Source organism: Trachypithecus francoisi, unplaced genomic scaffold (assembly GCF_009764315.1).
Source record: "Trachypithecus francoisi isolate TF-2019V2 unplaced genomic scaffold, Tfra_2.0 Lachesis_group3, whole genome shotgun sequence".
Taxonomy (NCBI): Eukaryota; Metazoa; Chordata; class Mammalia; order Primates; family Cercopithecidae; genus Trachypithecus; species Trachypithecus francoisi.
This window is the reverse complement of record NW_022681468.1, coordinates 134,540,522-134,552,647: the sequence shown is the minus strand read 5'-3', so window position 1 is coordinate 134,552,647 and position 12,126 is coordinate 134,540,522. Positions and strand designations below refer to the sequence as shown.

At 41.4% G+C, this 12,126-nt stretch overlaps 1 protein-coding gene across 5 annotated transcripts in view; it reads right to left on the bottom strand.

Annotated features, from left to right (window-relative positions):
- Positions 1–12,126, bottom strand: part of CCPG1 (cell cycle progression 1) — a 51,754-nt gene that overhangs the window by 22,726 nt on the left and 16,902 nt on the right. For all 5 annotated transcript variants that reach the window (XM_033190038.1, XM_033190040.1, XM_033190041.1 and 2 more), the window contains exons 2-4: positions 11,909–11,977; positions 8,148–8,262; positions 905–981 (exon numbers count right to left, since the gene is read on the bottom strand). In XM_033190038.1, the coding sequence (XP_033045929.1) occupies positions 905–981; positions 8,148–8,262; positions 11,909–11,968 (252 nt within the window). In that variant the 5' untranslated portion in view covers positions 11,969–11,977. The remainder of the gene's footprint in view (positions 1–904; positions 982–8,147; positions 8,263–11,908; positions 11,978–12,126) is intronic.

Genomic DNA, 12,126 nt, shown 5'->3' with positions numbered 1-12,126 from the left:
CTTTGCTCCTAAATAACCACAGAAAAAAGAGTTCATTTCTCTCACGAGTTCCATGGGTCTATTCAAGCACAACTGTGTAGCGTGGGAGCCCAAAAAAGGCTCACTAAACTTTTTGGGTTATGTATGTAATAAACTTCAACAGCTGTATCTTGTACTGAATGCCTCTGAAGGTGTCCCCAAAAATCCCTATGCTGGAATGTAATCGCCAATGTGATAGTACTAAGAAGTGGGAAGTTTAGGAGGTGACTGAGTTATAAAGGATCACCCCTGGGAATATGATTAAGGTCTTTATAAAACAGGCTTCATGCAGCATCCAGCCTTTTTTTGCTCATCTCCTCTTAGAGATGTAGCAACAAGATGCCATTTGGAAACAAGACAGCATGTCATCGGCAGACACTGAACTTGTCCACACTTTGATCTTAAACTTCCCAGCCTCTGTAACTGTGAGAAATAAATTTCTGTTCTTTATAAATCATCCAGTCTCAGGTATTTTGTCAGATCAGTACAAACAGACTAAAACACCATGTAAAATGATCATCTAGCTATCTACTTTTATATAGAAGTCAGGTAAAACCCCCAAGGACAAGTCTTAGGTTGTTGCCAAATTTTAAAATGAATCATCATTTTAGACATGAAACCTAATGGTTTAATTGTTCAATATAATTCAAGAATGCAATCTACTTCCAAAGAGAATTATATTAGAGGTGAAAAGATAGATCTTTAACACAATACCAAGAAACTACTTTGCTTAGATGCCTTCTAAGACATCTAACTTAGAAGTCAAAATTGCTTATAATTCAAAATAGGAATAGAATGCATAAATAGAATTAGAGGCTTTAATTAGTATTCTAAGGATACTATTTAACAGATATCCATATATTCATAGAGTAAAATACAAGTTTACCTCAATTGTTGAGCTGGTTTCCTCCAAAGCTGGATAAGCAGTTTCTTCTATAAGCACTGTGCCATTTTGGCTGCTTTCTGATACAAAGCAAAGATCAATATAATTATTTCTTAATTTAAAACTCTCTGTAGACTTTCTGCAGCCAACATATAATCTGGGTAGATAAAAATATCTTCCTGCCGGGCGCAGTGGCTCACGCCTGTAATCCCAGCTCTTTGGGAGGCCAAGACGGGCAGATCACGAGGTCAGGAGATCGAGACCATCCTGGCTAACACGGTGAAACCCCATCTCTACTAAAGACACAAAAAATTAGCCAGGTGTGGTGACGAGCGCCTGTAGTCCCAGCTACTCAGGAGTCTGAGGCAGGAGAATGGCATGAACCAGGGAGGCGGAGCTCGCAGCGAGCCGAGATTACACCACTGCACTCCAGCCTGGGTGACAGAGCGAGACTCTGCCTTTAAAAAAAAAAAAAAAAAAAAAAAAAAAAAATTTCTTCCTAGTATGTTACAGTAGATTTAATGAAACGTTACATACAATTATATAAGTCACTCCACTGTTGCTAATAAATTGTATTTATTTGAAATTATCAGGTGATAATTTAGATAAGAAAATGCAATTATTTAAGCCTTTTTTTTTTTTTTGGAGACAGAGTCTGGGAACTCTGTTGCCTAGGCTGGAGCGCAGTGGCATTATCTTGGGTCACTGCAAACTCTGCCTCCTGGGTTCAAGCGATTCTCCTGCCTCAGCCTCCTAAGTAACTGGGATTACAGGCATATGCCACGGCTAAATTTTGTATTTTTAGTAGAGATGGGGTTTCGCCATGTTGCCCAAGCTGGTCTCAAACTCCAGACCTCAAGCTATCTGCCCACCTTGGTCTCCCAAAGTGCTGGGATTACAGGCATGAGACACCGTGCCCAGCCACAAGATGTATTAAGAACTCAAATCAAAACTACCTTGACTAAGTAAATAAAACCTCTACCTTACATTGCCAAATTACTTGATCCAGTGTGTTTCTTAATACCTAATATGAAAAAATCTATCATTAGATACCTAGTGATACATTTCCTGCATTCTTAAAAGTTTACTCGAAGTTCCTAAAGACCATTCGAATGGCTGTCAATGCCTGCTACCGTAAGAATAAAAACCATGGCTTCAAACTATGATTTATAAAAGTATATATGTACATGTGTATGTGTGTGTATGTCTGTGTGTGTGTCTAAATGCTTTACAAGAAAACATAAACTATAAAAAGCAAGGACTCAGGCTGGGTGCAGTGACTCATACCTGTAACCCTAGCACTTTTGGGAGGCCAAGGCTGGAGGACTGCTTGAGCCTACAAGTTCAAGACCAGTCTGGGCAACACAGCAAGACCCTGTCTCTACAAAAATAAAAATTAAAAAATTATTTGGGCATGGGGGTATGTGCCTATAGTCCTAGCTACTCAGAAGGCTAAGGCAGGAGGATTACTTGAGTCTAGGAGTTGAGGCTGCACTGAGCCATGATCATGCCACTGCATTCCAGCCTGGGAAACAGAGTGTGACCATGTCTCAAAAAAAAGTCAGAGAGAGGGAAGTCCAGGCACAGTGGCTCATGATGTAATCACAGCACTTTGGTAGGCCCACATGGGAGAATTACTTAAAGCCAGGAGTTCAAAACCAGCCTGGGCAACATAGTGAGACCATTTATTTCTACCAGCAATTTTTTTAAAAAAGAAAGAACTCAAAACACAGAAAAACTAAATGTCACTACAGAAGAAATATTTTATAAGAATCTCCTCAAAGAAAATATGTGCAAACAGAATGATGACCTCACAATATATTTTTAATGAAAAAGAGCATAAAGGCCGGGCACAGTGGCTCACACCTGTAATCCCAGCACTTTGGGAGGCCAATGCAGGTGGATCGCCTGAGGTCAGGAGTTCGAGACCAGCCTGGCTAACATGGTAAAACCCCATTTCTACCAAAAATACAAAAAATTAGCCGGCTGTGGTGGTGCATGCCTGTAATCCCAGCTACTCAAGAGGCTGAGGCAGGAGAATCACTTGAACCCAGGAGGTGGAGGATGCAGTGAGCCGAGATCATGCCATTGCACTGCAGCTTGGGCAACAAGAGTGAAACTCTGTCTCAAAAAAAAAAGAGCATAAAATATTAAGAAAAGTTAAAAATAATATATTTATGAGCAAAGTATACCAAATATCAACAGTAATTATTTCAAGATAAAAGAATTATAGGCCATTTTAAATTTATTTTGCTTACTATTTTTTTTCCCTATCATGAACATGCATTTCTTATGTAATTTAAGTCCTATAAAGAACAGGGGGGGAAAAAATTATTTTTCAGCATTATATAGCCCCAATAGAAAATGTATTAATTTGGAGGTACGATTCTGCCACAGTACTGGGATGGGGTACTGGGGCCGGGCGCAGTGGCTCATGCCTGTAATCCCAGCACTTTGGGAGGCCGAGGCGGACAGACCACAAGGTCAGGAGTTCAAGACCAGCCTGACCAACATAGTGAAACTCTGTCGCTATTAAAAATACAAAAAAAATTAGGCCAGGCACAGTTGCTCATACCTGTAATCCCAGCACTTTGGGAGGTCGAGGCAGACTGATGAGGAGGTCAGGAGTTCGAGACCAGACTGGCCAACATGGTGAAACCCCATCTCTACTAAAAATACAAAAAAAAAAAAAAAAAAAAAAACCCTAACTGGGCATGGTGGCGGGCACCCGTAATCCAAGCTACTCGGGACATTGAGGCTTGAACCTGGGAGGCAGAGGTTGCAGTGAGCTGAGATCATCGCGCCACTACACTCCAGCCTGGGTAACAGTGCGAGACTCTGTCTCAAAGAAAAAAGAAACTTTTCTTTAACATATTCAAGTAAATGCATTTCTTGGAAGAAACTGTCCATAGCTTTCAGATTCTCAAAAGGATCTCTGACACACAAAAGCTGAGAATCACTTTTCAAATGAGAGTAGTAATCAACATGCAGGCATAAAAAAGGTAACAGGTATAATCTCTTCTATTTCTGGACTTGACACATCCACTTTTTTCTCCTGAGGGGAAATGTTCTGTATGCATTTTACTGTAATATTTTTTAAAAGTTAATGAGGTAATTTAAATATGAACGTAAGTGTATGCAGCAATTGTTCAGGAGTCCTATTTCTCTATATAAATAATGTGTGCATCAAATCCCACAGGAAGTATACATAATACAGATGCAATACAGTAGTCAAATTCCATTTTATCAAATTGGAATCACAGTACAGGCATATCTCAGATATACTGCAAGTTCAGTTCCAAACCAATGCAATAAAGCAAGTCACATGAATTTTTTGGTTTCCCTGTCCATGTAAAAGTTAGGTTTACACTATACTGTAATCCATTAAGTGTGCAATCACATCATGTCTAAAAAACTGTACATACTTTCACTTAAAAATACATTATTGCTAAAAAGTGCTAGTGATCATCTGAGCCTTCAGTGAATCTTAATACTGTTGCTGGAGGCTCTTACTTCAAAGGTGATGGCTGCTGACTGACCACTGTGGTAGCTGCTGAAGGCTAGAGTAGCTAGGGCAATTTCTTTTTTTTTTTTTTTTGAGACGGAGTCTCGCTCTGTTGCCCAGGCTGGAGTGCAGTGGCATGATCTCCGCTCACTGCAAGCTCCGCCTCCCGGGTTCACGTCATCCTCCTGCCTCAGCCTCCCAAGCAGCTGGGACAACAGGTGCCCGCCACCACACCCGGCTAATTTTGTTTTTGTATTTTTAGTAGAGATGGGGTTTCACCGTGTTAGCCAGGATGGTCTCGATCGCAATTTCTTCAAGTATAACAACACTGAAGTTTCCCACATGGATTGACTCTTCTTTCATGAAAGATTTCTCTGTAGCATGCAATGCTGTTTGATAGCACTCTGCCCACAGTAGAACAACTTTGAAACTTGGAGTGAATCTTCTCAAACCCTGCCACTGCTTTATTAACTAAGTTTGTGTAATATTCTAAATCCTTTGCTGTCATTTCAACAATATTCACAGCATCTTCACCAAGAGTAGATTGCATCTCAAGAAACGACTTTCTTTGCTCATCTATAAGAAGCAACTCCTCATCTGTTCAAGTTTATCATGAGATTATAGCAACTGGATCACATTTTCAGGATCCACTTTTTTTTTTGAGACGGAGTCTCGCTCTGTTGCCCAGGCTAGAGTGCAGTGGTGTGATCTCGGCTCCCTGCAAGCTCCGCCTCCCGGGTTCACGTCATTCTACTGCCTCAGCCTCCCGAGTAGCTGGGACTACAGGCGCCTGCCACCACGCCCGGCTAATTGTTTGTATTTTTAGTAGAGATGGGATTTCACCCTGTTAGCCAGGATGTTCTCCATCTCTTGACCTCATGATCTGCCCGCCTCGGCCTCCCAAAGTGCCGGGATTACAGGCACGAGCCACCACACCCGGCCAGGATCCACTTCTAATTCCAATTCTCTTGCTACTTCTACCACATCTGCAGTTCCTTCTTCCATTAAAGTCTTGAACCACTCAAAGTCATGACGGTTGAAATCAACTTCTTCCAAACTCCTGTTAATGTTGATATTTTGACCTTTTCCCACAAATCACAATTGTTCTTAATGGCATCTAGAATGGTGAATCCTTTCCTGAAAATTTTCAGTTTACATACATTGCCCAGATCCATCAGAGCAATCACTATCTACAGCAGCTACAGCCTTATAAAATTCATTTATTAAATAATACAAGCTAAAAGTCAAAATTAGTCTTTGATCCATGGACTACAAATTGGATGTTGTGTTAGCAGGAAACAAAGCAAATGAATCTCTTTGTACATCTCCATCAGAGCCCTTGGGTGACTGACCAGGTACTACTATACAACATCTAGTATTTTGAAAGGAATCTTTTTGTTCTGAGCAGCAGGTCTCAACACTCAGCTTAAAGTATTCAGTAAACCATGTTGTAAACACATGGCTGTCACCTAGGCTTTGTTGTTCCATTTACAGAGCACAGGCAGAGTAGATGTAGCATATTTTTTAAAGGCCCTAGGATTTCTCAAGGCATGGTAAGTGAACACTAGCTTCAACTTAAAGTCACCAGCTACATTTGTCTCTAACAAGAAAGTGAGCTTGTTCGTTAAAGCCTAGAAGCAGATATTGACTTCTCTCTAGTTAGGAAAGTCCTAGATGGCATCTTCTTCCAATAGAAGGCTGTTTCATCTACACTGAAAATCTGCTGGTTGGGGTAGCCACCTTCATCCATTATCTCAGTTAGATCTCTTGGATAACTTGATGCGCCTTCTACATCAGCACTTGCTACTTCACCTTGCACTTTTATGTTATGGACATAGCTTCTTTCCTTAAACCTCATGAATCAACATCAGCTAGCTTCAGCCTTTCTTTCTAAAGCTTCTTAACCATTCTCAGCCTTCACAGACTTGAGAGAGTTAGGAAGGACCTAGTTCTGGATTAGGCTGTGACTTAAGGGAATTTTGTGGCTGGTTCAATCTTCTACCAAGACCACTAAAACTTTCTGCATGTCAACAATAAGATTATATGGCTTCCCTATCATTCATGTGTTCACTAAGGACTTTCAATTTCCTTCAAGAGCTTTTCCTTTGCAATCACAACTTGGCTAAATATCTAACCCAAGAGACTTAGCTTTCCAACTTAGCTTTCGACATGCCTTCCTCAAATAAGCTTAATCATTTCTAGCTTTTGATTTGAAGTGACAGACACGCAACTCTTCCTTTCACCTGAACACCTGGAGGCCACTGTAGGTTATTAATTGGCCTAATTTCAATATTGTTGTGTCTCTAGGAACAGGGAGGCTCAAGGAGAGGAAGAGAGATAGGGGAACAGCAAGTCAGTAGAGCAGTCAGAACACACACATTTATTAAGTTCACTGCCTTTCATAGGCACAGTTCATGGTGTCCCAAAGGAATTATAATAGTAACATCAAAGATCACCGACCACAGATCACCGTAACAGATATAATAATAATGAAAACGTTTGAAATATGACAATTACAGGCCAGGCACAGTTGCTCACGCCTGTAATCCCAGCACTTTGGGAAGCTGACATGCGTGGATCATCTGAGGTCAGGAGTTCAAGACCAGGCTAACCAACACGATGAAATCCCGTCTCTATTAAAAACACAAAATTAGCTGTGCACGGTGGCACATGCCTGTAATTCCAGCTGAGAGGCTGAGGCAGGAGGATCACTTGAACCCAAGAGGTGGAGGTTGCAGTGAGCCGAGATCATACCATTGCACTCCAGCATGGAAATAAGAGTGAAACTCCGTCAATTCAATTCAATAAAATAAAATAAAAATAAATGAAATATTGTAATTATAAAAATGTGACAGAGAGACATGAAGTGAGCATATGCTATTGGAAAAATGGCATTAATAGACTTCCTCAACACAGGGTTGCCACAAACTTTCAATCTGTAAAAAATGCAGTATATGCAAAGTACAATAAAGCAAAGCAGAATAAAATGAGAGGTATGTCTGTAACTCCATAACATGATAACTGGAAAAGAGATTAGTAAATCTCTTGTAATAAATGCGTAATTTTTTTCTTAACTTTAATAATGACAAGTAAATAGAAACTACCAAGCAAATTTTAAGTAATAGAAACTACCAAACAAATTCACGTTAAACCACGAAACACTTTTTTTTTGTCACTGGTTACCTCTGTAGCAACAAAGTGTATCTGAAAGCCCAAAAATATACTACAGCTGCAAATAAACCCATGGGGCAGGCTGTTGGCTCTGGGTTCTGTGGGCGTTCACTAAATCCACACTGAAGATTTTTTTTTCTTTTTTTTGAGATGGAGTATCGCTCTGTCACCCACGCTGCAGTGCAGTGGCGCAATCTCGGCTCACTGCAACCTCCACCTCCCAGGTTCAAGCAATTCTCCTGCCTCAGCCTTCGGAGTAGCTATGATTACAGGTGCCCGCCACCACACCCGGCTAATTTTTTGTATTTTCAGTACAGACAGGGTTTCACCATGTTGGCCAGGCTGGTCTTGAACTCCTGACCTCAAATGATCTGTCCACCTCGGCCTCCCAAAGTGCTGGGATTACAGGCGTGAGCCACCACGCCCGGCCTATACTGTAAGTTCTAATCCTCCAATGACCACTTAGATTAGCCAGAAAAGCCACCCACCTGGAAAGAAGGCAAGACTCATAATATCATTCATATACGCTACTAAAAAAAAAAAAAAAATCAGAATTTGTGAACAACTTACCTCCCTGCTCTATCTGCAATGCTTGAAGTTCCTCTTGCTCTAAAGATGAACATTCTAGGGTGGGCTCACAGCTGTCAGCGGCTGGCACAGAATTTAACATTTCTATATCTGATCCCTAGGGAAAAGTGATAATCTTTCAGTTATTTGCCTATTAGCTCCTCAAAGCTAGATTTGACTACATGTAAATGCTTCTTCCATTATTAAAAGTCTCAGATGCTGCCATACTCCAAGGGAACAATATCTAATCAGACAAGCTTTTGTTCAATTTAATCCACAAAGGCCCATGGCAGGAAAACGGCAGAATGCAGTCTCAGGTTTAAATTCTAAATCAGGTCAGCCCAAAAGTGGAATGCTCTATTTTATGAGCTCAAGCAATAAATTTGAATCCCAGAGAATAAGAGTCTAAATTTAGTTATTTCTGTAATAATTTGTTTCGGCTTAACATTTATGGAACTACTCTAGACAAGGCACTTTGTTAGGTGTTGTGGGGTATAAAAAATTCAAATTCATAGCTGGGCAAGGTGGCAGGCGCCTGTAATCCCAGCTACTCAGGAGGGTGAGGCAAGAGAATCGCTTGAACCCAGGAGGCAGAGGTTGCAGTGAGCCAAGATTGCATCATTGCGCTCCAGCCTGGGCGACAAGAGCAAAACTCCATCTCAAAAAAAAAAAAAAAAAAAAACAAATCCAAAATTCAAACTTACAACATATTCAGAGAAACAGCCATATGCAAATAAGTACTTATTATGGCAGTATAAACTAAAACTGTTTAAAGCTTTAATGACATGGATTAATAAACCTACAGGGCTAATGAATACTCTCCTTATACAATTTTGGACTATCTTTTTATTCTGAGGTTATCTTTCCTACTTTGATGTCAGACTGTCTTTTCATTAATAATAGCGGATCATACAATTTTTCTTTGTGTCTTAACTAGCAAAACAAAGTTAACGACCAAGGTGATTCTTTCCCTATGTCCCCACTATAGTCTGCTGACACACGCAATTGAAAGGTCTGCATTCTCTTGATATACGTAACTCAAGACAGCACAAATTAAAAGAATTCATGAAAAAGCAGTGTTTAAGATGAGCCCTAAAGAGATTTCTGAATGCAACACTCTGAGGTCGTCTATAGTGGCAGGAGAATGGTAGAGGCTAAAGCAAAGTTAGAGTTGGATTAGTAACTGCTGGGGAAACCAAATCTGGCCCAAATCAGAATGGCGGTAACGGGAAAGGAAAAGGAAACACATGTAACAGACATTAGCAAGAAAGAGTAGATCCTGGAAAGCAGATACAGAAGAGAGATAAAAGTACAAATGTGATTTACTCTGGGACATAATGTCCAGTACAGAACACCCCAATGACATACTTGACTAAGTGCCAGAGAGGTCTGCTGTGATACTCCACCCTGCAGACTCACAGGTAAGACTCCCATAGCTGCCTTGCTCCTGTATTGTTAATTATCCTTGAAAGAGAAGTTGCTATGGGAGTTGATCTAATCCTTTGAAGAAAACAAGTTAAAAATAGAAAAGTCACTGAAGATTTTAAAAAGAAAAATCATCTCAACCTCAAATGATACAGCTGCTTTAAATTTTGAAACTTTAATGCAGAAAAGGCAAACTTGTCTTTTTCTGTTAATGTTTTCTTTTTTTTTTGAGACGGAGTCTCGCTCTCTCGCCCAGGCTGGAGTGCAGTGGCCAGATCTCAGCTCACTGCAAGCTCGGCCTCCCGGGTTTACGCCATTCTCCTGCCTCAGCCTCCCGAGTAGCTGGGACTACAGGCGCCCGCCACCACGCCCGGCTAGTTTTTTGTATTTTTTAGTAGAGATGGGGTTTCACTGCGTTAGCCAGGATGGTCTCGATCTCCTGACCTCCTGATCCGCCCGTCTCGGCCTCCCAAAGTGCTGGGATTACAGGCTTGAGCCACCGCGCCCGGCTTAATGTTTTCTAAACATAACTACCTGAACCTTAACTAAGAGTAAAAAAAAAAAAAATTTTTTTATTTTTTAATTTTTAATTAAGTTTTTAATAAAAAATTTTAATTCCGTCTCAAATAAAAAAAAAATTTTTTTTTTGAGCTGGAGTTTTGCTCTTGTTGCCCAGGCTGGAGGGCAATGGCATAATCTCTGTTCACCACAAACTCCGCCTCCCGGGTTCAAGCAATTCTCCTGCCTCAGCCTCCCGAGTAGCTGGGATTACAGGCATGTGCCACCACGCCCGGCTAATTTTGTATTTTTAGTAGAGATGGGGGTTTCTCCATGTTGGTCAGGCTGGTCTCGAACTCCCTACCTGAGGTGATTCACCCCCACCTTGGCCTCCCAAAGTGCTGGGATTACAAGCGTGAGCCACCACACCCGGCCTAAAACTTTTATTAAGAAAACAAGTGAGGCTTACAATACCATAAAAACAAATGGGAAAAATAGATAAGTCCATTAAAACCTGGAGTAAGTATATTTCTGTTTATCAGTATACTGTCATTTTTCTTTTCTTTTTTTTTTTTTTTGAGACGGAGCCTGGCTCTGTCGCCCAGGCTAGAGTGTAGTGGCGCGATCTCGGCTCACTGCAAGCTCTGCCTCCTGGGTTCACGCCATTCTCCTGCCTCAGCCTCCCAAGTAGCTGGGACTGCAGGTGCCCGCCACTACGCCCACCACCACGCCCGGCTAATATTTTGTTTGTTTTTTTTTTTTCTGAGACGGAGTCTCACTCTGTCACCCAGGCTAGAATGCACTGGCTCGGTGGTCTTGGCTCACCGCAACTTCAGCCTCCGGAGTAGCTGGGACCACAGGCGCGCACTACCAGGCCCGGCTTATTTTTTGTGTTGTTAGTAGAGACAGGGTTTCACCGTGTTAGCCAGGATGGTCTCAGTCTCCTGACCTTGTGATCCGCCAGCCTCGGCCTCCCAAAAGGGCTGGGATTACAGGCGTGAGCCACTGCACCCAGCCAATTTTTTGTATTTTTAGTAGAGACGGGGCTTCATAGTGTTAGCCAGGATGGTCTCGATCTCCTGACCTCGTAATCCGCCCACCTCGGCCTCCCAAAGTGCTGGGATTACAGGTGTTGAGTCACCGCGCCTGGCCAGTATACTGTCATTTTTCTATAGTGAACATACATTACTGCCATGAGAAAATAAAATGTACAAGTTATGTATACTTGTTGTACATAGATCAATCTTCTATTATAAAATTCATTTTGTGCCGGGCGCGGTGGCTCACGCCTGTAATCCCATCACTTTGGGAGGCCGAGGCGGATGGATCACAAGGTCAGGAGATCCAGACCATCCTGGCTAACACGGTGAAACCCCATCTCTACTAAAAATACAAAAACATTAGCAGGGCGCGGTGGCTCACGCCTGTAGTCCCCGCTACTCGGGGGGCTGAGGCAGGAGAATGGCTCCAACCTGGGAGGTGGAGCTTGCAGTGAGCCGAGAGGGCGCCACTGCATTCCAGCCTGAGCAATGGAGTGAGACTGCATCTAAAAAAAAAAAAAAAAAGAAAAAATTATATGAAAATGAAAGTAAAGCACAAGCCCTGACCAATAATAAACCCTCAATAAGTATTTGCCTAATGTCTCAAAGCTATGTACAATAATGTAGAAGATGCTGGCTCATAAAGAGTTCCCAGCAGTGAAGTTTAATATGAGAGGGAAAATGTCCATTGGAACTTTTTGCTTAAATGTAGAAAAAGACTGATCTTCAAAGAGCACCGTTTACATCACTGGTAACATTAATATTACAAATTACCTTATAAGAAAGTATTAAATATCATACCTCATGACTGATGACAGTCCAACCACAAGATGAATCACTGTCACTGGAATTTTCAGACATCTTTCAGGTCTACAAATACAAAAACATATTGACTTATGGGACACATTTTTTTAAATTCTATAGGAAGCACTATATGTGACCCTAAGTTTGAAAAGTGGTTTACTGTCTTCCAGGTGAAACAGAGACAAGCCACCCATAAATTTACCATACAGAACATG